General features: G+C 51.3%; 2 protein-coding genes across 3 annotated transcripts in view; one reads left to right on the top strand and one right to left on the bottom strand.

Moving 5' to 3' along the window:
* Positions 1 to 25,776, bottom strand: part of IFT140 (intraflagellar transport 140) — a 61,767-nt gene that overhangs the window by 13,626 nt on the left and 22,365 nt on the right. The window lies entirely within an intron of this gene.
* TMEM204 (transmembrane protein 204) lies at positions 15 to 25,162 on the top strand. The gene is made up of 3 exons (XM_077316570.1): positions 15 to 1,139; positions 11,889 to 12,044; positions 22,400 to 25,162. Exons 1-3 carry the CDS (start codon positions 860 to 862, stop codon positions 22,642 to 22,644), a joined length of 681 nt encoding a protein of 226 aa, XP_077172685.1. The 5' UTR covers positions 15 to 859; the 3' UTR covers positions 22,645 to 25,162.

The following is a 25,776-nucleotide window of genomic DNA, read 5'->3' as shown; positions in this document are numbered from 1 at the left end:
CACATCCTGTTCCCATCTGACTGCCGTGGCAGCGGCTCTGTTTGTTGCTGTCGAGGGCTACGCCCTGAGGCTCACTAAAAACAGCCACAAAAAGAGAGAGAGAGAGAGAGAGAGAGAGAGAAAAAAACAACCGTTTCCTCTCCGGTGAGAGATAGGAGAGGAAAAGAAACTTCCTTGCAGCAGAGGTTCGGCTTTCCTGCTTCTGCCGCTCGGCCATTCGGAGGGGAGCCAGAGCGGAGCGGATTCGTCGGCAGAGTACATAGGCTGCCCTGGGCTCCTTTGGGGGGGGTATGCGCTTTTCGCTCGGAATCTGCCTTGGCTTTAAGGAAGAAATTTAGCTGCACTTGGGGGAAAACGTTCCGAAGCCTCCAGCGGCGAACCGTTCCGCAGCCGCCGCTCGACAACGCAAATTTCGCTCCCGACCTCCCGTCTGCGCTGCCGAGGACCAGTGAATCCGCAGGTGGCTCCGTTTTCCGCTGGATGGTTTCGCGAACGCTGCGACGCCTGCTTCCAAAATTCGCCCCGGAAAGAATGCGCCTCCTTGCCTCCCTGTCCTTCGCCGGGCTGGCTCTGCTCAAAGTGCAGGAAGGGGGATAAAGCGCCGGACGGCGTCCTGGAAGCTCCGCTCCTGCCTTTTTTTATATGGATTTCTCCTGTCTGGTTAAAGCGTTCGCCTCCGTGCGGTTGGAAACTAGCTAGGAGTTGACTTTGAGAATGAACGGTGATGTTCTCTAGCCATTCATAACGTTGCCCGGGGCCCACCTTCTTGCCGGTCGTCCCAAGCTGATGCGCCACTGCTGACGAGGCGCCTCGGATCTCCTGCAAAGAGAGGCTCGCCGGAGGCCCATGACAGTCAGCTATGACTGTCCAGAAACTGGTCGCTACAGCAGTCTTGGTGGCTCTGGTCTCTCTGATTCTCAACAACGCCGCCGCCTTCACCCCCAACTGGGTGTACCAGACCTTGGAGGACGGGCGCAAGCGCAGCGTGGGGCTGTGGAAGATGTGCTGGCTGGCCGAGAAGGGGAGAGGAGGTGCGGGTACGGGTGCCCGGCACGGGCAAGGGGAGGAGCGCGAGTGCGAAGCCTTGGGCTGGGGTTCGGAGCCCGCTGGCTTCCAGGAATCTCGTAGCACTGTCAAACGTAAGTCTGCCTTTTCGCCCTTCTTGCGTGTTATGCGTTAGAGCAGGGGTAGTCAAACTGCGGCCCTCCAGGTGTCCATGGACTACAATTCCCAGGAGCCCCCTGCCAGCATTCGCTGGCAGGGGCTCCTGGGAATTGTAGTCCATGGACATCTGGAGGGCCGCAGTTTGACTACCCCTGCGTTAGAGAGCCTCAGAGGATGGGCCTCGGATGGTATCCTTCTGCCCCCGAGGGCAGAAACCCAGCTCCAAAGCACCTTCCTGTCTCTCTGCTCGGCTTGAAAAGTGCCAAAGGTTCACATGTGGTTTCCCAGCTCCAGAAGCCCAGAAAGCAAGGAAAGAGTTGATAGACACAGAACAGAAAACATGATTGAGAGGGGGGGGGGGATGCCACTCCTGAGCAGTGGTGGGAGAGGGACAAACTGGTCACCGCGAGACAATCCTCTTGGAGGGAAGAGCCGCTTGAGCAGCCCCTGAACCCAGCACCGGGAATCTGCCCATTGAATAAGCCCAGGCCTTCCTTGCTAGCTCCTTCTATCTGGCACACTGATTTATAACCAAGAAAGTGGTGGAAGTGCGTTTAGGCAAGAGAAGCTCTCAGGCTGGCAGCCCCCACCGCGAAACCTTGAGGGGAGGGGCAAGGGCCAAACCATATGGCATCCCAGGTCCCTGATTTGGGGGGGGCTGCAAAGCGATGCAGGGTTCTCAAACCTCCCCCCCCTTGCTATTTTCTCTGCCCCCCAAAATCTCTTCAGTCTTTTGTATGGGAGGGGGGGAAAGCAACGGGGAAGGGGCTGCCAGAGGAGCAAAGGGTGAAATGAAGAAAGAAAAGGGCGAATTAATGCAATTGACCCAAAGGAGGTCCTTCTCCCCCCCCCTCGTACAAAACTTCCACTGCAGACGGCATCCCTTACAGCTGTATTTTTAATTTTTTAAAAGTGATAATGAAAATTGACTACGTGCGATTCTGCATCACAATCCAGAGACGAAGCTGTTTTTAGCTCACCAGGCGGCATGGTTTTTGCCTGCTGCAAGGGCTCATGGGGATTGTAGTCCATGGGCATCTGGAGAGCCACTGTTTGACCACCCCTGAAACTAGACCTTTATATAACTAAGTCACCTTAAATACTGTGCTAAGAAATCACATGATGCGATTGATGACACCCATACAACGAATGGGATAGATACCTGCTATATAGCATGCAAGAGAGGTTCTCCTCCTCTGGAGTTTGAGAGTTGGCGAGACCTCTCCAAATGAGGCTGGACGCTCATGAGAACCCAAAACCTGCTTCTTTTAAAATAAAATACAGGCTGGGATTTTTTGAAAGTGCAGAGCTTTGCGTCCTCCGTGCGCCCAGAGGAGAGAATTCAAGATGGCGAGGGGTCCGGAGACCAGGCTGAAGGAGCTGGGCATGAGAGCCATCTTCAAGGAGCTGAAGAGCTGTCGCAGAGAGAATGGAGCAAGGTTGCTTTCTGTCGCTCCGGAAGGTTGGACTGGCTAGCATTAGTAAGAACTTCCCGACAGAGCAGTTCTTCGCTGGAACAAGCTTCCGTGGGAGATGGCTCTCCTCCCTTGGAGGTTATTAAGCAGAGGCCTGGTTGCCACTTGACAGCAGTGGGGGTTCTGTGAATTTAGGCAGACTGAGAGAGGGAGGGCAAGAAGGGATAAACCAATGCTTGGCTAATTTGGCAGTTTCTTATAAGCATAGCCCCCAGGGCAGTGGTTCTCAACCTGGGGGTCGAACGACCCTTTTGCAGTGATCATGGCAGGGCAAGCAGCTTGGCCGGAGGGGGGGGGTGCCATTCACACAACAACCTTGCAGGGTAGATCGAGACAGAGCGTTCGTCTGCTTGGAGCAGCGGAAAAGAGCGAGATCGGCATGGTGGGACAAGAGACAAAAGGCAGAACAGAACTGAGAAACCCCGGGGAAAAAAAACGAATTTATATACAATCATGAACAAGGGATCTTCACGCCATTGCTCAGTTTTGGTTTAATTTCTGTGATAGAACCCTTGCCTAATTTTATGGCACCACATCATGAGGAACTGTATTAAAGGGCCACTGCGCCCTAGGGTAATGCTGGTTGCCACTTAGGGGGCGAGAAGGATTTTCCTCCAGGCCAGATTGCCCCCAGGGGTCCTGGAGGGGTTTTTTGCCTTCCTTTGGGCACACAGCAGGGGTCACTCGAGGAGTGGGCAGGAAAGGAAAGTTATGAGTCTCTTGCCCTGAGTAAGGGGTTGGACTAGATGACCTTTGAGAAGCCTTCCAGCTCTGTGTTTTTATCGAAAACTTGTGGCTCAGGAACACTGAAAAGGGAGAGGACTTCACAAGGGCTTAAATGTTACGGAAATCAAGCACTGATGGTGGGGGAGCAAAGGAATCCTGTTTCGGTCTTGGCACGGCTCTGGGAGAAGAGGGGGACAAGAATCACGTGGCAGAAGGAGAAATGCAAACTGGGATCTGCAAAGTTTTGCCATTTCGCCAGCTTGGTGTAGTGGTTAGGAGTACAGGAGTAATCTGGCGAGCCGGGTTTGATTCCCCGCTCCCCCACATGCAACCAACTGAGTGACCTTGAGCTAGTCACAGCACTGATAAAGCTGTTCTGACCGCGCAGTGATATCAGGGCTCTCTCAGCCTCACCCACCCCACAGGGTGTCTGTTGTGGGGAGAGGAATGGGAAGGCGACTGTAAACAGCTTTGAGACTCCTTCGGGTAGAGAAAAGCGGCCTATAAGAACCAACTCTTCTTCTTCAGTGAAATCAGGGCTCTCTCAGCCTCACCTCCCTCACAGGGTGTCTGTTGTGGGGAGAGGAAAGGGAAGGTGATTGTAAGTCCCATCCTAAAAAATGCCAGAGGGGCTACTTAGCCCTTGAGGTAAAGGGATGGATCAAATGGAAAAGGAAGAATGGCGCTCTCACTCCTTGTTGGGGAGAAAAGTGAGGTATGAAATAAGGATTGAGATGGCAAATCTGTGTCTCTAGGATGCGTCTCGCGCAATAAATACGACACCTGCCTCTAGAGTCAATACAGGCCTTGCTGTGTCTTCACAATGCCATGACCAAGAGGGAGAGCGAAGCTTGCCCCCGGCCTTGAAGGCAAACGAGAGCCTTGCACCCTGTTCATTCTGTTGGCTGCTGCGATTGCTTCACCAGCTCCCAGGACAGCCAGGGGCCACTGCATGGCGAGCCAGCACAGCAGGGCGCAGTTCTGCTGTCGCTTTGCTGTCTCCAGGCCAAGAACTCTTCTCCTCATTCCTTCAGTCACAACAGCCTCCACACGTGACTTTCTGAAGACGCTTCCATCTCTAGCGCACTGAGTCTAGGCCCTCCGGCACGTGGACCGTACGTGCGGCTGGTCAGTCCTCCAATTTCTGGGCTCTGTGCAGCCTCCCTGGTCCCTGCCTGGCAATGCACCTGTCAGGTCAAGTCAGCTAGGGTTTGCCTGTCCCAATCCAGACAGCACCACCGGAAGGAATGAATCATAGAACCATTGGGTATCCAAGGTCATCTAGTCCAACCCCTGACAGAACATAGGGAACTCACAACTACAAGTTCTGTATCGCTCGGCAGTAGTACAAACACTCAAGAGCCAGTTTGGTGTCGTGGTTAGGAGTGCGGACTTCTAATCTGGCATGCCGGGATCAATTCTGCGCTCCCCCACATGCAGCCAGCTGGGTGACCTTGGGCTTGCCATGGCACTGATAAAGCTATTCTGACTGGGCAGTGATATCAGGGCTCTCTCAGCCTCACCCACCCCACAGGGTGTCTGTTGTGGGGAGAGGAAAGGGAAGGCGACTGTAAGCCGCTTTGAGACTCCTTCGGGTAGGGAAAAGCGGCATATAAGAACAAACTCTTCTTCTTCTTCTTCTTAAGAGAACGGCACCTCTGACTGCTCCGTACGGATCTCTTTGGGGCGGGCCTCCACTGAGACGCGCACAGAGCAGCAGCAGAAAGGTGGGTGGGTCTTGGGGCAGGATCTTGCCACAGCTGTTCCCAGCCATAGACTTCCCTCTGACCCACTAACTGGACTCCCAGCTGAAGGGACCAGCCCCGGTTCTTTTGCTCCTCCAGTGTATTAGAGGCTCTTTGCATCAGTTCTCACTAAGGACTGCTTTATTTATTGATTTTCCAAGGATTATTTCATATTATAATCGTCTGTAATATAATCCGGCTGTATCACTTAACTGGGCACGTGTCCCTAGTTAATTTCTTTCTTGCAAAATAAAACAGAGATTTGCAGGATAAAGCAGGGTGCGTTACATTTACGCAGGCACTTTCTCAACGCACCTTTTTGCTGCCTTGCCTCGTGATTCGGCCACTCCCCTTTTAGTAAGCTCAAACAATTATTTCGGCAGATGCTAACGGATGAATCCGTCCTGTCGCCCTTGGCTAAGGGCCATACCTGCTATTTGCTTGACAATCCTTTCGCCTGCATGGTGGAGTGATCAAGAGCAGATTTCATTCCCAGCTTCTCCCCCACGCCGCCACCTAGGTGACCTTGGGCTAGTCACAGTCCTGCTAGAGCTGCCCTCCCAGAGCAGTTCTGTCACAGCTCTCTCAGCCCCCCCTACCTCACAGAGTGCCTGTTGTGGGGAGAGGAAGAAAAGGCAATTGGAAGTCATTTGGATGACTCCTTGTGGGGCATAAAAAACAATTCTTCTTTTCTTCTTCTCCTTCTCCTTCTGTTCTCTCTGTCCCTTTTGCATCTGGCAACATAAAATCACAGCCACCTCCAAGCTACCTGCAAGCTCTCCTGACCAGAGGCCACTTTTTATTCTGCTAAGGATTGACCCAAACCTCTGGCTGCAGCCTGCTTGACGATCCTTTTAGCTGCACGTAGCAAGCTGGCAAATGCATCCCACTTCTTGTAAGGAAGTGCTCATCACTGGAGACGCTGAATGGGACAAGGGCTCCTTTGTTCGGTGGCTCATAATGAGAAGCCGATAGCGGGGTCACTTAGAGGCTATCGTGAGGAGTGCTGTGCACAGAAAGGCCGCCCAGACTCGCTTGCAAAGGAATCCCATTCAGCCATAAGGCTGTCTAAGACTACTTCTTCTCCCGAAGGGGCAGAAGGGGGATAAGAGAAGGGGTACAAGAACAGAAAGAGACTCTTGTGGTGCAGAGTGGTAAGGCAGCAGATATGCAGTCTGAAAGCTCTGCCCATGAGGCTGGGAGTTCGATCCCAGCAGCCGGCTCAAGGTTGACTCAGCCTTCCATCCTTCCGAAGTCAGTAAAATGAGGACCCAGCTTGCTGGGGGGAAAACGGTAATGACTGGGGAAGGCACTGGCAAACCACCCCGTATTGAGTCTGCCATGAAAACGCTAGAGGGCGTGACCCCGAGGGTCAGACATGACCCGGTGCTTGCACAGGGGATACCTTTACCTTTTTACAAGAACAGAGGCCTCCGAAGATTCTCAGGGATTTTGAAGACCCGGGACGGAGCAAAGCCATGTGAGCCATGTGGGCCAGCCTTTCCCAGCGAACGAGGCATGGAGCCTGGGTGGTGTTCCCTCGTCGGAACTCTTGGGGTCAAGCGTGCTTCGAGAGGGAGATGCCGGGTACGTGACTCTCAGGAGCGCTAAATATAAACTCCTGCCTGTCTTCCCTGCATGATTTACAGAAGGGCATTTTCGGTTTGAAATACGGACGGGCGAGGCCAGAGGCAGAGCCCCGGGTGGGAACGGGAGACTGGGAACTGTTTACAGAGGCGGCCGCTCAGACAATCCCAGGGCTCCTTCGCCAGCTCCCTGATCTCTCTCTTTGGAAAGCCGCCAGGCAAAACCCAGCAGAGGCTCAAAATAGGGGTCAGATACGACTGGCCCGGCTCTCCAGGGCACCGTAGCCTTCGCTGAGCCCAGAGCAAATTTCCAAACCGGTCATAAATAAGTCTATTTTGGGGTTGTCACACTGTGGGTCTCCAGGTGTCCATGGACTACAATGACCATGAGCCCCTGCCAGCGTGCTGGCAGGGGCTCATGGTCGTTGAAGTCCATGGACACCTGGAGACCCACAGTGTGGCCGCCCCTACTTTCACAATTGCCGTCCGCTGAGCTGAACATTCCTAATTTAAAATGGGGGGGGGGGAAGGCTGGAGAGTAACATCTTGCTGGAGTAAAGGGGGGGAGAGAGAAAGAGAGAGAGAAATTAAGGAATTGAAGGGATAGAATCATAGAGTTGGAAGGGGCCATACAGGCCATCTAGTGCTCAACGCAGGACCAGCCCAAAGCATCCTAAAGCGTCCAAGAAAAGTGTGCATCCAACCTTTGCTTGAAGACTGCCAGTGAGGGGGAGCTCCCCACCTCCTTAGGCAGCCTATTCCACGGCTGAACTACTCTGACTGTGAAATTTTTTCCTGATATCTAGCCTATATCGTTGTACTTGAAGTTTAAACCCATTACTGCGCGTTCTCTCCTCTGCAGCCAACAGAAACAGCCTCCTGCCCTCCTCCACGTGACAAACTTTCAAATACTTAAAGAGGGCTATCATGTCCCCTCTCAACCTCCTTTTCTCCAGGATAAAAACCCAACCGGAAAAAAGGCTCCCCCACTTTGGTCACGCAATATATTACTGATGTGTTACATGTTCTATCATGCTCCTACAAGATAGTTTTCATTTTTTGGGGGGGGGGGATTCCTTTTTTTTTTTGCATTGCAAAAAAGGGCACTTTTATCGAGTTTGCGATTCTGGTCCTATTGCTCGTTAGAACTCTCACGCCGTTTGATTATGATATAATCCAACTTGAAGCTCAAGCAGAAAATTGGTACATAATTAAGTTAGACAGAAGACAGATAGAAGACAGATGATAGAAGACAGAAGATAGATGAGAGATAAAAGACAGAAAAACAGGAGAGATAAATGAGAGATAGACAGACACGCTGACCGCCATTGTAGTCATCCTCCCCCCCCCCCCAAAAAAATACATTTTCTTCTGGCTAGGGGTTGAGTGGTTCCCTTCCCTCTCCTCCATTTCATCCTCACAATAACCCTACAAGATAGATTAGGCAGAGTGCAAGTGACTGGCCCAAGGTCACCCAATGACCTTCCGTTAACACAAGTGGGAATTCGAACCCGGGCTTCCCAGTGACCAGTCCAATGGCGATATCTGAATTTGTGCCCATGTGACCTATTACGCGCAGCAGCGGCTGTGCCAGGCGGCCAAAGGTTTCTTGGAGCCGGGCAGCATCTCCCCCACTGGACATGATCCGCCCCAGACTTCTGTGTGGGCACACGCAGCCCGGGCGGAATGGTTCTACTCCTCTTTGTTTTGGCAGCAGCAGAGAAAAGAAATCACACCTTTCATAAAGGTGGGACTGTGCCACAACGCAATCCCACCTTCGTGGAAGTGACAAAAACACCTTGTTCAGCTCTGCAGACAAAAACACCTTGTTCAGCTCTTGCTGGGACCCTGGCGGTGGGCGAGGAGCCAGGCCCGGAAGGCTGGACCCTTCTCTGTGTGCATGGGCTGGGCCCCGCCTGGCCACTGATGGTGCCCATAGCGAAAAAGGGAAGGTGGAAATTATCTGCGCCAAAGTTCCCTAACACGAGGCAGGCCTGGGAGAGGACCAGGGGCTGGCGGCCATGCCATGCTTTAGTGGGTATGCAGCACAGTCGTACGTGGAAGAAGATCAGCATTGTTCGATATCTAAATGAGATCATTTTAATTTGATTCCCCCCCAGGAACAACATAACATTCGTCTGAGCGGAACCCTCTTACGCTGGCACAGCCCAATTCTCCCCGGGGGATGTTACTGAACGGGATTAAATAAAGCCGGTGTCAGAATCAAATTATTGATTCCATAAGCCAGGTAACTGCTCGGTGGGCTGTGCATAACGAAGGAGGAAATGGGGAATCCGAGTCGCTTTGGGAATTGGTGTGCCGACCCCTCCTAGCTGGTCCCGCTTTGTCTGTAAAAGAAAGAGGCTGGAATCCTTGTTGGGACACTAAATGCACAAGGAACGTTAGAGGAGAGCAACAACTCACTGCATTACACAGGCCTCTGAACCAGAAGAAGCCATGCCTTGGCATGTACAGATGCTGCCACCACCCTCTCTGCGGCCCAAAGCTCGTTTACGGTAACCAAGTGGGACCAGTTTGGTCGGGCTGGCACACAAATTCCCAAACAGAGGCGGATCTCCACCTCGTCCTTCGTCAGGCAAGGAAGGCCAAGCAGTTACCTGGGTTGGGGGAGCAATAATTCGATTCCGATGGAGATGAACAGGTGCGTGTCCTTCACACAGGGACCTCGTGACCCAGAGAGATGCAGGGCCAAAACCAGATGCTTGGCCTTGCCGGAAACGCAAATCGCAGTGTTAAAACGACGCTCCCCTCCAGGACGCAGATTTTAAAGCTTCCCCCCACCTAGAGGTTGTGTTTATAAAACCCTTGGGAGGTCTTAAGAGGCTTGAGAAGCATCGGAGCCTCTGAAACGGGGGGGAAAATCCCCACGTGTTGGTTTCAGAGAAGAGATGTGCACATTCTGGAAGTATGTCTGGAAGCTTTCCTTGGGCCTGTCTCCGTTCCAAAACAAACATATGCCTGCCGCTGAGTTCTCATGCTTCTGAAGGAATGGGCGTCTCTCCCAAAAGCACAGCTGGGCCTTTGATAAAAGGAGGGAGGGGAAAGGATCCCTCAACGGCTCACGGTAGCTTCCAAACGGAGGAGATGCTCACGCAAAGTGGGCTACCAGCCGTGGACGATTGGAAGCGACGGGGTAGGACGAGTGGAGGTATCGGAAACAGACTCGCGTGCTTCTGGAGAGCTTGGAGTTGGAGACAGGAGGAGGGAAGGGGCAGCGCTGGTCAGGCGGCAACTGAAGAACATGCCCCTCAAATATTAAGGGAGCATTAGCTTCTATTTAAGAGCACTGGCGCAATACTTTTCACACTAGGTGGCAAGCCTAAAACCGCTTGTTCACTCCTTTTGGAGGGACCATAAAATCAATCAGTCTTCATTTGTATAACCTGCCTATCGTGTACACCAGGGGTAGTCAAACCTGTGGTCCTCCAGATGTCCATGGACTACAATTCCCAGGAGCCCCTGCCAGCATTTGCTGGCAGGGGCTCCTGGGAATTGTAGTCCATGGACATCTGGAGGACCACAGGTTGACTACCCCTGGTGTACACCTTAAGGTGGTAAACCATCACGTCCAAGAATAAAATCATAAAAACATTTGTCATCTCAGGGATATGTGAAGTTCTTGGAGTAGCTCTCTCTCTAAGGGTTCCGTAGGGCCTGCAAAAGCAGAGCTCTTCCGCTGGGCTTTCAGGGGGAGGCCGGCAAGGAGGACCTGCCTGCAACCAGGTCCCTGACCAAGCAAGTCCTGACATCCAATAATATCCCCAACAGAAATGATTTGTTCCCTAACTGTCGTACCTACCCAGCGTTGCTACCAGTATAACTATTATGCCGTTCAGCATTCCAAATCATACAGGGAACCTTTCCGTTCCCCGTTGGTTCTGGGTACACTGCCCCAAGTTGTCACAGTAAGGGGCGGTATATAAAAAGAATGAATGAATGAATGAATGCCCTAACCATAGCCTGGAGGAACACCTCTCTTTTGCAGGTCCTGTGGAACTGGTTAAGGTCTCACAGGGCCCCGATCTCTACAGGCAGAACATTCCACCAGGCTTGGTCGGAGCAAATTTTGTTCTGATGATCTTTGGGGGGCATAAGGGGAAAGGTGGTCCTGAGCCTCAATTTCTTATGCTGGTTATGACAGAAGGCACCTTAGTTGGTCTCTGTCAAGAGCTGGGGGATGCATCGCCTGTCTTGGTGTAGAGACCCAGCTTGGTGCAGTGGCTAAGAGCAGTGGCTTCTAATCTGGGAAGCTAGGTTTGATTCCCTGCTCCCCCACATGCAGCCAGCTGGGTGACCTTGGGCTAGTCACAGCACTGAGAAAGCTGTTCTGACCGAGCAGGAATATCAGGACTCTCTCAGCCTCACCTCCTTCACAGGGTGTCTGTTGTGGGGAGAGGAAAGGGAAGGCGATTGGAAGCCGCTTTGAGACTCCTTCGGGTATAGAAAAGCAGCATATAAGAACCAACTCTTTTTCTTCAGTAATCTCAGGGCTCTCTCAGCCTCACCTCCCTCACAGGGTGTCTGTTGTGGGGAGAGGAAAGGGAAGGCGACTGTAAGCCGCTTTGAGACTCCTTCGGGTAGAGAAAAGCAGCATAGAAGAACCAACTCTTCAGCATCATGTCCCTCCCCCCTCTCTTGCAGGAACTCCGCTCCACTGTGCATGAGGGAGCCGGATAATATGTAATAGACTGGTGAAAGCCCAGAGTGCCAAATGGATGTAGCATCCCACAGAGTCCTTTTGTGGACCTAGAGAGCCCTCGATGGCATCGTTTTCTCTTGCCCGGCTCAGATCTTCAAGCTACTTCGCACCTCTGTAACGCTCAAGTCTGACCTTGGCCAATGAGGCAGACCTGAGCCTTGGCGGTGACTTTACCATCGCTGAGCTGGCTGGCTGTTTTGCTGAAATGTAGTAAGGGCTTTTTCCCGGCCATGCTAATTCGCCATCATAACCGGCTTTGGACAAGGAGCTTATTAGACAAGGCAGGGCGAGAATCTTCAAAGATGGCGGAGAGGAGGGCCGCTCATGGGGTCAAAGGCCAAGGCCACGTTTTCATGGCTACACCCAATTTATGTTTATATATATAGAAACATCAACTTCGCAGGATTTTTCTTCTCTGCTCCTCTGCCTTTGTGCTAGGCTGACGCCCCTTTTGCTTTTTGCCCCCTTGCAGTACAGTTTGACATGATGCGGGCCTGTAACATGATCGCCACGGTCGCGCTGACGGTCGGCCAGCTCCTCTTCCTGCTGGGCCTGGTGGAACTGCCCGTCATCACCCAGGACACCCAGTGGTGGGAAGAAGCCATCGCTGCCGTGTTCCAGCTGGCCAGTGAGTAATGCTTCTGCTAAGTCGGGGAAAGGGTCCTCGGTTCTCAACCTGGGGGTCGAATGACCCTTACACAGGGCCGCGGCAGTGCTGCCGTCTGCACAACAACCTTGCAGGGTAGATTGAGATAGAGTGTTTGTCTGTCTGGAGCAGCGGAAAAGAGCGAGATCGGCACGGTGGGACAAGAGGCAGGACTGAACTGAGAAACCCCGGGGGAAAAACCCAATTTATATACAATCATGAACAATGGTTCTTCACGCCATTGCTCAGTTTGGGTTTAATTTCTGTGAAAGAATCCTTGCATAATTTTATGGTTGGGGGTCACCACAACACGAGGAGCTGTATTAAAGGGTCGCGGCATTAGGAAGGTGGAGAACCACTGGACTAGAATGAGGAAACGCAACGTGTCTGAACCCAGGCAACTGGGGACAAAAAGAGGCATGACGCACAAGATCTGGGTTCCAGAGATCCCAATAATAATGTTAAATGAAAGCTCCCAGCAGCTTCCCTGATGGGAAAGAAAATGGGCTGAACAAGTCAGGCCCTGCAGAAGGAGGTGGGTCTGATTGCAGAAGAGAGCTCAGGATACCCAATGGGTAGCTCTGCAAAGGGTTGGGCCATGTCTCCTTGTCTTAACTACTGCGCCTCAATTTTGAAAACTGTTTTGAACTGGCGTTTCAGAGGCCATTCGGTTTTGTCCGACAATGTTGCAAGTGGTGATTCAAGCAAGTGGGCGTGGAAGGAGCTTGCAAAAAGATGCCCCTAAGAATTTATATAGATTTCAGAAAGGGAGTCATTTTTCCAGGATGGGGAAGGACCCGTCCTTATTAGCCCAGGTATCAGCCCGGGTTCAACCGTAAGCCTGGCGGAAGACCTCAATCTCGCAGGCCCTGTGGGACCCAGAGAGCTCTGACAGGGCCCCCGGCTTGTCCGTGGGCATCTGGAGAGCCACCGTTAGGCCACACACCCCGTTTATACTCTCGCCCCTTGGACCCACATCTCCAGGCATGCTCCCCAAATGGATTATGGGGATTTTCACGGGCCCTTCTTCCTAGGACTGCCTAAGCCAGCCTGCCTGTATGCCAAATTAAATGGTGGCCCATACTGAATAAATCAAAGGGGTGGGGAGGTATCAGGACATAAGGCAACCTGCGTGCATCTGGGAAGCACCTCTCTGCCACATAACCCTTCATGCCCAAAACTCTACCCTCAGGGTACACTCAGAGGAGACCCCCTCCAAATTAAACACAGACCCACCCGTGCAACCATTCCCTGTGGGGCGCAATGCCTGGAAAAGCGCTCAGTTGCCCGTTCTCCGTTCTTTGGAAGGGGACTGGCACTCTCGGCCTGCTCCGATCCTGCTCGAGCTACGCCTCCCCTCGTGCTTCACAGGGAGGAAACACATTCCGGCCCTGTTTAGATGTGCTGTTTCATTGACAAACAGTCCAGAGGACGGCCGTGTGCCTTTCTTCTGCCGAGGCGGCTAATTTTAGACCGAGGGGGTTTTTTCCCCCCCCTCCTCGCTAGAGTCCGTTTTAAACACAGCCAGAGAGAGACTGGAGGGCGCCAGGATATCCCGGCATAGGAGAAGGAAATGCCTGCTGTTACCTGTTATGCAAGCTGAACCTTGAAATCCTGAGCGCTGGGAGGGGGAAGCGAGAGAGAGAGAAGCCCGGCTGGGGATGATTAATGCTGTGCTAGATGCGTGAGACCAACGGATTCCGATCCTTGAGCTCGGCTACTTCAAGAGCCGGCCTCGCTCAGCCAGAAGGGAGCAAGCTACTGGAGGACTCAAAGGCCTCCCTTTGGCAAGGGGGTACAGCGTTGTGGGGCAGGAGGGTGGGCAGTGAGGGCCAGGTCGGCTATCACACGCACACCGTTCTGCTGAATGGGACTCAACCAACAACTATGGAATATTTTTCGTCTTGGCCAGGCCCGCCCGGTTTGGTTTCTTGACCTGAACTGAAATCCTCCCAGAGGGAGAATCCGGCAAACTTCTGGGGGGAAGGAATGAGTTTCTCAAGCGCCTGATGCTATTTTCTCTTGTTTTGCCTCCCTTCCCTCCAGAACAATGTTTGCTGGTTCCATGGCTGAGAAGTTAACATTCTCACAGGAATAATTCCTAGACCTCGGGGGGGGGGGGGTGGTGATAACTGGCTAAGAAGCCATATTTGCACTTGGTCAACTGCAATAACTGAGTAAGGAGAGCTTCCTCAGGCGTACCCCCCCCCCCCCGTCGTCCGTGCTTTATGGCCTTGATTTTTCATTCTGCTGGGTGCTCATTTGGATCACAGAATCAAGAGTTGGAAGGGACCTACTGGGTCATCTAGTCCAACCCCCTGAATTCTTTGAAAAATGGGGTTAAGGAGAGCGCTGCTGAATGCGAGGTGTGCAAAGACAGAGGAACTGTCTTAAAGGGTCGTGGCATTAGGAAGGTTGAGGATAATAGCTCTAGATGGAAGATAATAGCATGGTGTAGCAAAGGCTAAGAAGTCCTAATAATTCTGAGGCCCACACACTTTACAGCTTGTGGACTGTATCTACTCCTCCTTAATAACTCCACAGAAGTCTCTACGGAATCGACTAATAACTCTACAGAAGGACGCACAACCTGGGCCATGTCTGACTGGTGCCTGAGCTCCCCAGGACACGGACCACGCAGCGCTTCTCATGACCAAAGGGGAGAAAGCAACGCGCCTTTCAGATAGCTCAGAACCTTCCGTCACTGTACCACAAATACCCCAAACGCGGCAGTGACCTTGGCAAGTAAGCCGCAATCTGGCAGCAGTGCCGCCCACGATGGCTCCCGGCCCTACCGCGCTTTCATTCCTGCCACCTGCCTGTGCGCTCGCGAGGAGCTCCTCCCGCAAAACACGACCCCAGGGAGGAAGGAAAGAGGGGAGGAAGTGGAATTGCTCTGGCGGCTGCACTCCCGAGCTGCAGTGCTCCAGAACCGCACACACCGTACGGCGGACAGGAAAGAACTGCCTTGAGAGAGGGGTGTGGGGAAAAAGGAGAGGGAGTCTGTGCATGGGGGAGCTTGCAATGCAGCTCAAAAAAGCTTCCTCCAGAAGATCGGTCTGCTCAGGCAAACACTATCACCAGGCGAAAGCAACAATGCCGTACGCTTGTGTCTTTTACTTCAAAAGACACACCTTTTTTTTTTTAATGAAGCCACACGGGGAACAATCCTCACTGGGCACTGTCTATATTTAACAGTCAACATGGCTCCATCTTCAAGGATTTAAAGGGCTGCCATGTAGAGGATGGAGCAGAGTTGTTCTCTCTTGCCTCAGAGTGACGGACCAGAGCCAATGGGATGGAATTAATTCAAAAGAAATCATCCGGAAGAAGTTCCTGACAGTCAGAGCAGTTCCTCAGTGGAACAGGCTTCCTCGAGAGGTGGTGGGCTCTCCATCTTTGGAGATTTTTAAACAGAGGCTGGGCAGCCATCTGATGGAGAGGCTGATTCTGTGAAGGCTCAAGGGGGTGGCAGGTGACAGTGGATGAGCAATAGGGTTGTGAGTGTCCTGCATAGTGCAGGCGGTTGGACTAGATGACCCATGAGGTCCCAACTCTATAATTCTATGACTCCATGATTGATTCTTCAGTAATCTCAGGGCTCTCTCAGCCTCACCTCCCTCACAGGGTGTCTGTTGTGGGGAGAGGAAAGGGAAGGCGACTGTAAGCCGCTTTGAGCCTCCTTCGGGTAGGGAAAAGCGGCATATAAGAACCAACTCTTCTTCTTCTTCTTCAGTAATCTCAGGGCTCTCTCGGCCTCCCCTCCCTCACAGGGTGTCTGTTGTGGGGAGAGGAAAGGGAAGGCGACTGTAAGCCGCTTTGAGACTCCTTCGGGTAGAGAACGGGGGCATATAAGAACCAACTCTTCTTCTTTAATACCACTAAGCATTTAGTCCATGCTCCTTAGTCCATGCTACCTCTTACTTTTGCACATCTCCTTTTACTCCTAGAATTTCTTCTTGTACTAACCCCGCGGGATACCTGCCACCCAATAGACAAAGCGCACAATGCGCTTTGGGTCATTTCAAACACCCCAGCAAAACCCCTTCTTGTTCGGCAAGCTTTCCCAGCAGCGTTCAAATACGTCGCCTCCTCTGTTGGCCGGCCTTGTGAAGCACCGGGAGACATTTCCTCTCCGATGGTTCTTTCACTGAGCCGAACGAGCCCAGTCTCTGTAGCGGGACGCACCAGAAAGTTCATTTTTCTCAGGGCCACTCCGTGCCCCACCCCTCACCCCGTCCTACCGGCAACGTGACACGTTGCCGGGGTCATGTTCTGCTGCGATAGCCGTGTTCTAAAGAGCGGCGGGCCCTGCAGACCTCCCCCGACGACAGACGGTGGAGAAAGAAGTCTGGCTCAAAAGGTTTATGAAACGGAGCTGGCTGCCGGCCAGGATCGCTCAAACAGGAAGCTCGGTATTCGGATCTCGAATGTAAGTTCGCAGAGTAACGTTCCCTTTTCCTACTTGGCCCGTCCTGCTGCTGACACTCTTTCCCTCCAAAATTCTTCCTAACAAATCCATTATCTGCTTCCTTCCCCAACGGAAAAGCAACCCCCCCCGCCGCCACCCCTGCCCTGTTTTGCCAGGGATCTGGGAAACGGCAACTGAGGGACAGTAGCTTGGTGGGGGACAGAATCCTGCCCTTTTCAATAAAAGGGATCCTTCTAAGGAGTTTTAGAAGATTGGGATTCCGTGGGACTACACACACACACAGAAATACCAATCAGAGTTTCTGGTCCACTAAAATATTATTCTTGCAACACTTATTTCTTCCTATAAAAGTACCTAAGCAGAAAAAAAAGTACAAACTGTAGGTATAAATGTCATTTATGTAAGACATTTAGCATTCCTCTTCCAAAATTGTGGGTTAGCAGTCATGGAGGAAAGAGCAGAAACTGTTACACTGCCTTTTAAAGGAAGAAGAAGACTTGGTTCTTCTATGCTGCTTTTCTCTACCCAAAGGATTCTCAAAGCGGCTTACAGTCGCCTTCCCTTTCCTCTCCCCACAACAGACACCCTGTGAGGTGGGTGAGGCTGAGAGAGCCCTGAAATTACTGAAGAATAGTTGGTTCTTATAGGCCACTTTTCTCTACCCAAAGGAGTCTCAAAGCGGCTTACAGTCTCCTTCCCTTTCCTCTCCCCACAACAGACACCCTGTGAGGTGGGTGAGGCTGAGAGAGCCCTGAGATTCCTGCTCAGTTAGAACAGCTTGATCTGTGCCATGGCAAGCCCAAGGTCACCCAGCTGGCTGCATGTGGAGAAGGGGGGAATCAAACCTGGCTCGCCAGATTAGAAATCTGCACTCCTAACAACTACACTGAAATGTGTGAATACCTACTACTACTACTACTACTACTACCATTACTATTATTATTACTATTAAATTATATTTCTTACCCGCCCCTCTCGGTATGCCGGCTCGTGGCGGGTTACAACATAAAATTCCCACAACAATAAAGCCCCATTAAAACAAAACAGAAGGATACAAAACCCCTGCATGGCAGACTAACAGCCCTTCCCCATGGCTACCAACCCCATTTTAGAGAAGATACAACATGCTATAAGGACTTGGGAGAGGGCTATATATTGGCCAACTCTATGGAAAGCCTTGGGAGAGGGCTATACATTAGCTCAAGGGGGTGGCAGGTGACAGTGGATGAGCGAGAGGGTGGGGAGTGTCCTGCATAGTGCAGGGGGTTGGACTAGATGACCCAGGAGGTCCCTTCCAACTCTATGATTCTATGAGAAGTTTAGCATTGCTATGACACCAATCTCACTTTGACAGCTCCTCCTCCCCAACTCCCTTCACTTGAGATCCTGATGTACAAAGGGCTGGGTTTTTTTTTTTTCATCCATTCACTGCTGGTCAGAGCAAGAGTTCAAGCAAAGGTCCTGTGAAGGGAAGCAGCCTTGCTAGCACAAGTCGTTTTATTTCGGGCGAGGAAGCTCGAGTAAGGTTTTTTTTTTCCGCCTTTCGTTTCGATGAATAATTGGTCCCTTAGATAAAAGATGGCGAGCCGGAGGAGAGCTCGTTCAGTGCTTGCTGAGCGGCTCGCGGTCGCACGGACAAAGAATTCAAAGATCGGAAGAAAGGAGAGGAAGCAATTCAGCGTAGGCGAATGATTACGGGAGTTTACATTCCACGGAAATATCCCAGTAATATCATCCCACACAATGGTATTCAAGCATTTTTATCCTGCTTTTGCTGCCTCCTGGGGAACACCGCCGCGCCATTTAACAAAAACACAAAACAAGGATAATTACCCTCACACACCCAACAAAAAAAAAAAACACCCGCAACCTCCCCCAGATTTAAATGAACCCGGGGGACATCCCAGGCTGTTGCTGTTTCCACTAACGTCACACAAGGATGGGAACCAAGGGCTAAGGCCAGGCCTTAAGTTACCTACACAAGGCAAATGCCAGCTCCCCCACCCTTCCAGCCAGTGAATCCCGCTGCCTTTCCTTGCACATAACCTTCCTGACTCTGGCTTAGCAATAGAGGTCAGTGTATATATTTCCCAGGGTCCTGCATTGGCCCCTCCAAGCGCTGACCCCACAACAGAAGCTATCAGGCTCCAAGATGCCCGGTGAGTGTTTTAGGATCAGAAAAGAGAGCCCATCTGTATCAGGGGGAATTTTACAGCAAAGCCATTCGCTCACAATGAGAGACACCCGCGAGCCCAGCTTATTCACAGCTGACCTGTCCTTGCCCACGAACCTGACGGAAATGGTATCTGCAGATCTTTATGTCTATTTACTGGTCTTTGTTTATTCGGCTCCCCTTCTGCAAGTGGAGGGGGGGCTTTTGTCTATGCGAATTCCTTCTGTTGTGGTGGTGGCGAAGGAAATGTTTACGAGAGGAGGGGAAGCCGATTTTTTCCCCCCTCCTATTCTGCCAGATGCATCGGCCTCTTGGTATATTGTTCTCGCCGGGCTAATTGGATCTATAAATTACTCCCATCAAAAGTTAATAACGGCGGGGGAGGAGAGGAAGAGGCACTCAGACTGGGGGTCTATCAAGGAACGGGGCCACTAAGACGCACGCTTTGAAGGGAAGATTCGAATGAGCAGCCGTGTTGGTCTGAAGCAGCACAATGAAACCAGAGTCCAGGGGCAGCTTTAAGACCAACCAAGATTTCATAGAATCATAGAATCATAGAGTTGGAAGGGGCCATACAGGCCATCTAGTCCAACCCCCTGCTCAACACAGGATCATAGAATCATAGAGTTGGAAGGGGCCATAGAGGCCATCTAGTCACAGAATCATAGAATCATAGAGTTGGAAGGGGCCACACAGGCCATCTAGTCCAACCCCCTGCTCAACGCAGGATCATAGCATCATAGAATCATAGAGTTGGAAGGGGCCATACAGGCCATCTAGTCCAACCCCCTGCTCAACGCAGGATCATAGAATCACAGAATCATAGAGTTGGAAGGGGCCATACAGGCCATCTAGTTCAACCCCCTGCTCAACGCAGGATCATAGAATCATAGAGTTGGAAGGGGCCATATACAGGCCATCTAGTCCAACCCCCTGCTCAACGCAGGATCATAGAATCATAGAATCATAGAGTTGGAAGGGGCTATACAGGCCATCTAGTCCAACCCCCTGCTCAACGCAGGATCATAGAATCACAGAATCATAGAGTTGGAAGGGGCCATACAGGCCATCTAGTCCAACCCGCTGCTGATAGAATCACAGAATCATAGAGTGGGAAGGGGCCATACAGGCCATCTAGTCCAACCCCCTGCTCAACGCAGGATCAGCCCAGAGCATCCTAAAGCATCCAAGAAAAGTGTGTCTCCAACCTTTGCTTGAAGACTTATTTATTCAAGGCGGGAGCTTTCGAGGGCAAGCACTCTTCCCCAGACTGTCACGTAGGGAGTTCTTCGTCTGACGAAGATTTACTCGAGTCTCGAAAGCTCATGCCTTGAATAAACCTTGGTTGGTCTCAAAGATGCTACTGGACTCTGATTTCATTGTGCTTTGAAGGAAAGGATAACTTCACGAGGGTTCGGGGTCGTCGGCTTGGGGCGCTCTACCTCTGACCCTTCAACAGATTTCCTGCATGGCTAGACAAATCCCCTCGCCTCGGCTTCCTCATCCGAGGAAAATGAATAACCGGATATTGAGGATACACAGGAGGCGGGAAGCGGCGGTGGGTTTCGAGGGGTTTGCGGCGGCCTTCAAGACCATGGGAAGAACGAGCCACAGAAATACAAACGAGGATTGTGCTTTGATGGCAGCAGCTTTCCTGCCATTGCACAGCGGGAGATGAATTCTTCGATCTAGAGATTTCCCAGGGGAGGGGAGGCCACTTCCCCGCCCCCTCACATCCCTCAGATATTCCTCAAAAGCACCTGAGGCTCTTCAGACACAAGGCCTACAAAAAAGCGATGAGCGGGTGTGTCCCGGTGTGACTCTTATGATTTTCCACCAGGACCATTATTTGTTTCTATCGATTTCTAATTCCAGTCTAATTCTTCCGCTGCTAGGCAGATTCCCAGGGCGCTCGGGAGAATTTCACATCTCTCTGCTGCTTGCAGAGATAGAAAATAACACAACTCATAGAGCTGCCAAGTTCTGCACAGCAGCGATCAAAATTTGTACTAGAACGGTCTGTTTTAAGTGAACTGGACAGCTGTGTTTATCTACCTTATTCTATTTTCTATTGTTATCTGTTAAGATGTTTTAATTCCTGGTTTTAATGGATGTTGCTGTATCATCTTATGCTGGTCTATGACCGTAATGAACTAATTCATTACCCTTCACTCACTGGAGGCTCTTCAGACACAAGGCCTACAAAAAAGCGATGTGGGAGTGTCCCGGTGTGACTCTTATGATTTTTCGCCAGGACCGTTATTGACTTCTATTGATTTCTAATTCCATTTCTACCCCGCCGCTCCCGTAACCGGCCCGCAGCGGCGAAGAAGAGATAAACCCCCCCAATAAAACCCCTTAGAAACAACCTCCAACAATAAAGCTGAAAGAAGTTGGCGGAGGAATAAAACTCCACCCCACCCCACCCCATCCCCGCTCACAGAGAACAAAAAGGGGGAATGGGGGGTTTATAGGTGGTACCTAGATCTTCCTTGGTCAGGCTATAAACCAGGTCTGAGGGCTGCCATCAAGGGTTAAGATATACGCTGGCCAAACACAGGCCTTCAAGGTCTTTATAGTCATGGCTACCCACTTCTTTGACGGGTCCCGTCTGGCACCTGGCTCTCCCCTTATGGGTACATCACATCAGTTAGCACCTGTGACCCCACAAAGCAGGTTGGCTCACTTCTATAAACGTGGCGAGGAAAGCTGCTAGGTAAGCAGGACAGAACTTCGGAAAGGAAACAACACAGCTCCTCTACCCCGTTCGACGGCATGCCGCATTTCCCCCCCCCCCCCCGATAATTTTAATTCAACTCTATCTTGCGCTTCCCCAGGGAATTAACCAGTGGTAACAGCAATGCTGAAGCAGAAATGTAATTGGATGTGATACAGGTCTACTCAGTGCAAGGCCTGGCACTCCCCTCCTCACTATATATTTTAGTACCTAGGGATTTGGATGCATCCCATTTTGTGCAAGAAAAAACACAAATGGGGATACATTCAGGCGGAGAGCCGTGTTGGTCTGAAGCAGAAGAAGAAGAAGAGTTGGTTCTTAGATGCCGCTTTTCTCTGCCCAGAGGAGTCTCAAAGCGGCTTACAGTCCCCTTCCCTTTCCTCTCCCCACAACAGACACCCTGTGAGGGAGGTGAGGCTAAAAGAGCCCTGAGATTACTGAAGAAGAGGAAGAGCTGGTTCTTACATGCCGCTTTTCTCTATCCAAAGGAGTCTCAAAGCAGTTTACAGTCCTTTCCTCTCCCCACAACAGACACCCTGTGAGGTGGGTGATGCTGAGAGAGCCCTGATATTCCTGCTCGGTCAGAACAGCTTTCTCAGTGCTGTGACTAGCTCAAGGCCACCCAGCAGGTTGCATGTGGGGGAGGAGCAGGGAATCAAAGCCGGCTCGCCAGATCAGAAGTCCGCACTCTTAACCACTACGCCAAGCTGGCTCTCAGAACAAATCTGGAGTCCAAGGGCACCTATAAGACCAACTAAGTTTTATTCAAGGTTTGAGCTTTCATGAGCACAAGCGCTTCCTCACAGACCACGTCATGCCACTGACATATCCACGACATTGCACACGAAAGCTCACACCTTTGTCGGTCTTAAAGGTGCCATTGGACGCAAATCTTGCACACACTTCTGGGTTAGGTTGCCACGGGATTTTGTGAGCTGAGGGGCTGCAGGAATAACACCCACCCTGAATTCCCTTCTCCCGACTTTTCCCATCAGGTTTCGTGCTGGTGATCGGGATGGTGACGTTCTATCGCATCGGGCCCTACACCAGCCTCTCCTGGTCGTGCTACCTGAACATCGGGGCGTGCCTCCTGGCCACAATGGCGGCCGCCATCCTCATCTGGAACATCATTCACCGCCGGGAGGACTGCATGGCTCCCCGCGTCATCGTCATCAGCCGCACCTTGTCGGCTCGTTTCCGGCGCGGCTTAGAGAACGACTACGTCGAGTCGCCGTGCTGAGACCCGCCACGCACGGAAAAGGGAGACATTTACAAGCGGAGGATGGCCTTCTACAAATGCAGCATGTGATTTAAAGAGGGGAGAGAGAGGAAACTGCGATTCCCTTTCTGGTTAAAGACGCTCACAGCATTATTAACGGGACGAGCCCAGCCAAGATGGACGTGATACAGCGTCCCTCGCCAACGATGCACAGTGTAAAAATATCGGAACCTCAACTACCTTGATGAGACTTCCAAGCCCGAGACAAGGAGACTGAAACCGTGGAAGGCTAAAATGAGTTTGGGAGGGTGATGGAAATGGGGACGGAGGCGGCAACCCAATCTTCCAAGTTCAACCTTGATTTTGCAGAGGGGTATCCCGAGAGAATGTCAGTTTATTCAGGGGCAACCAGCTGCCTTCGGGTGAAACTGCAGTTAGATAGAAAAACAGTGTGGCCGCAACAGGTTTTCCCACGTCAACATTTGGCGAATGTTGCAAAACCAGAAGTTATGGGCAAAATTCTACTATTTGTAACTTGTGGGGGAATTTAAAAATTAAGACTTTAAGCTTTATCTTTTCCTTCCCTCTGTATTTCAGAAAACTCGGAATACTGCGAAACTATTTCATACTGCCTCCCGGCCTGTAATGCAATTAATTTAAACAGTTAGGCAGGGAACACTCTTCGTGGGGATTTTTAGCGGCCCTAAAACTCTGCACAATGAGGAGTTCAACCGTTCAGCTGTTTCCTTTCTGCTGGGTATTCTAAAATGTGGTGCTAAGTAGGCAGATCTGCAATTATATCTGGGTGGGTTTTCCCCAAAAAATATACCACAATATGGACAAACGCGACTGCAGCTCAGACAGCAGAAGGAATATTGCCAGTCTGAGTTTTGTTCTAATGCATCAGACGGGAGGGCCAGGCCAGGCCACTGGCTTGACACAGTAGGATTGCAACCTCCTTATACGGGCCACTGACAAATGTTAGCTCCTCCATGCACAGGGAGGCAGCCTGCAGGCACCTTTGTGGTGGGCGCAGCCACAAATCTGTCGCCAATGCATGGCCTGTTGTTTCCCTTCAGCCACACAGCGGAGTGTGCCGTAGTGGCAGCTGCTGCCAAAGCAATGTTTTTAAAAGCCCGAACAGCCCCTCAAATCCCTAGTGGCCAATTAGAAGCCTTGCTCCACAAACGCCCCACCCACTTCCTAGAAACACCTTAGTGGGCACCAGGTGCCCTGGTCCTCAAGGGCACCAAACTGGGGACTCTCGCCCTGGGAGAGACAAACATGGGCCTGCCACTGGGGGGGGGGGGGAGTGGATGATGGGAGTTGGGAATTGGGAATTGGTCTTACTCTGAGGCTGCCGTAACAGATCTGCCCGATCTCTCTGCGCTTGTGGTTGTCTTTCGTCCACTCCCCCCTCCGCATGAAATTCTTCACAAAATAATCAAGCTTGTTCTTGAAAGGAATGCCATTTAGGTTCCAAACGGAAGAGACGGCCAACGCCGTCTCTCGGCGCCTAGGTCAAGAACCTGCTGTGGACGACCCGAGGCCGGCGGGACCCACGCAGTTCCCCGAGAAAGCATATCTGTAGGCACATGCTAGAATACGGAGGGCATCAACCTCCATTGAGTGTAGTCCTAATAAGCGCTAGCTTGAACGCACCAATGGGGAAGGATCAGAAGCAGTAAACAAACAGGCTTTCCAAGAGCCCACTCGAGTTCCCAAGAACCGTTCATGTTCCTCATCTAGAATGTTTCTTCTATATCCCGCAGGCTCCCTGTCCCCCTTCCGTTTCCTATCTCGATTCTCCCTTCCTTTGGCAGCTCTGGAGAGGATCATTCAGGCTATATCCCCAACAGTAACGAATGCAGGGTCCATCTTTTAAGGTTTTCGAGAGGCTAATTGCTCTCCCGTTTGGATGGATTCAAATGGGTAGCTGTGTTGGCCTGAAGTAGCACGATAAAAACCAGAGGCAGAGCGCTTGCCCTTGAAAGCCTTGAATAAATCTTGGTTGGTCTTCAAGGTGCTACCAGCCTCTGATTTTATTGTGCTCTCACATTGAAAACAATGTCAGGAGAAGACTAAATCAGAACAAGCATCACAGTTTGGAATCCCCCATGACGTTAAAAACTGAACACTAAATCGTGCAGGACATCTAGGATTCTGTGAGCTACGCAAGTGGTCTGTTTCTCCCCTGGACTTCAGGTGCCCACCAACCTCCACTCCGCAGTAAGTCTCCAGAGTTCCTTAACATCATCATCTCCTGAGGGCTATGGATAGATCGTATAGCCAAAAGGCCAGGCCGTCTTCCCATCCACCTGGCTTGCTCTCTGGAAAAAGCCCGATATTTCCGGGACCAAAATCTGCTCTAGCAAACTGCCGTTTTTTAATAGATAAAAATATTGGAATATTTAAGATATGTTATTTCAGCTACTCCTGCAATAACCGTATTATTATTAATTATTATTATTATTATTCTGTGAAATTAAAAACAAGATTGACCGTGCTGTCAATTCCGCTGGAGTGTGCAGTGTTAAGTGTGTTGATTTGAGAGGGGCACAAATGCAATTACACCACTTCCACGAAATCTAAGAATCAAAGGATAATTAACTCAGTTTATCTTATATTCTATGAGCCCCACCGGCAGATCGCTGGATCTGCAAATCGGGGCTACAGGGCTAAAGGGATTTTTTTCTACAAACTTGGGAGGGAAACAGCAAGTTTGCAGAAAAATCTGACTTCAACCACAACAACAACTAAACTATGAGGGGGGGGCTTAAATTCTCCCCCCTAAATAATCACCTACCTGATGGGGCCATGGTGGGCCCAGAGTCAAAGGCCCAGCAGCCCAGGAGATGGTGGCAATGTGATTCCCCTTCCGCCACCCTCACCCCCAGGCCAGCAGCCTGCTGGAAAGCAAGTGGGGAGAGCAGCAAGGATTGGGCAGATTGATGGAGAAAAGGTTGGGCGGGGGGGGGGGAGGCAAGTGAGGTGGAGGAAGATGAGAGACAAGAGGGAGAAAAGAGTGAAATAGGAGAGACGCTGATGCATAAAAAGTGAGACGAACAGGGGAAATTAAGGGGCAAGCTGCCGGAGAAGGGATTCGGGGGCAGAAGAGATGCGAGAAGGTAGACAAGGGGAAGTGAAAAAAGA

Source organism: Paroedura picta, chromosome 17, assembly GCF_049243985.1.
Source record: "Paroedura picta isolate Pp20150507F chromosome 17, Ppicta_v3.0, whole genome shotgun sequence".
In the NCBI taxonomy this organism is placed as follows: Eukaryota; Metazoa; Chordata; class Lepidosauria; order Squamata; family Gekkonidae; genus Paroedura; species Paroedura picta.
This window is presented reverse-complemented; position numbering and strand designations above follow the sequence as displayed.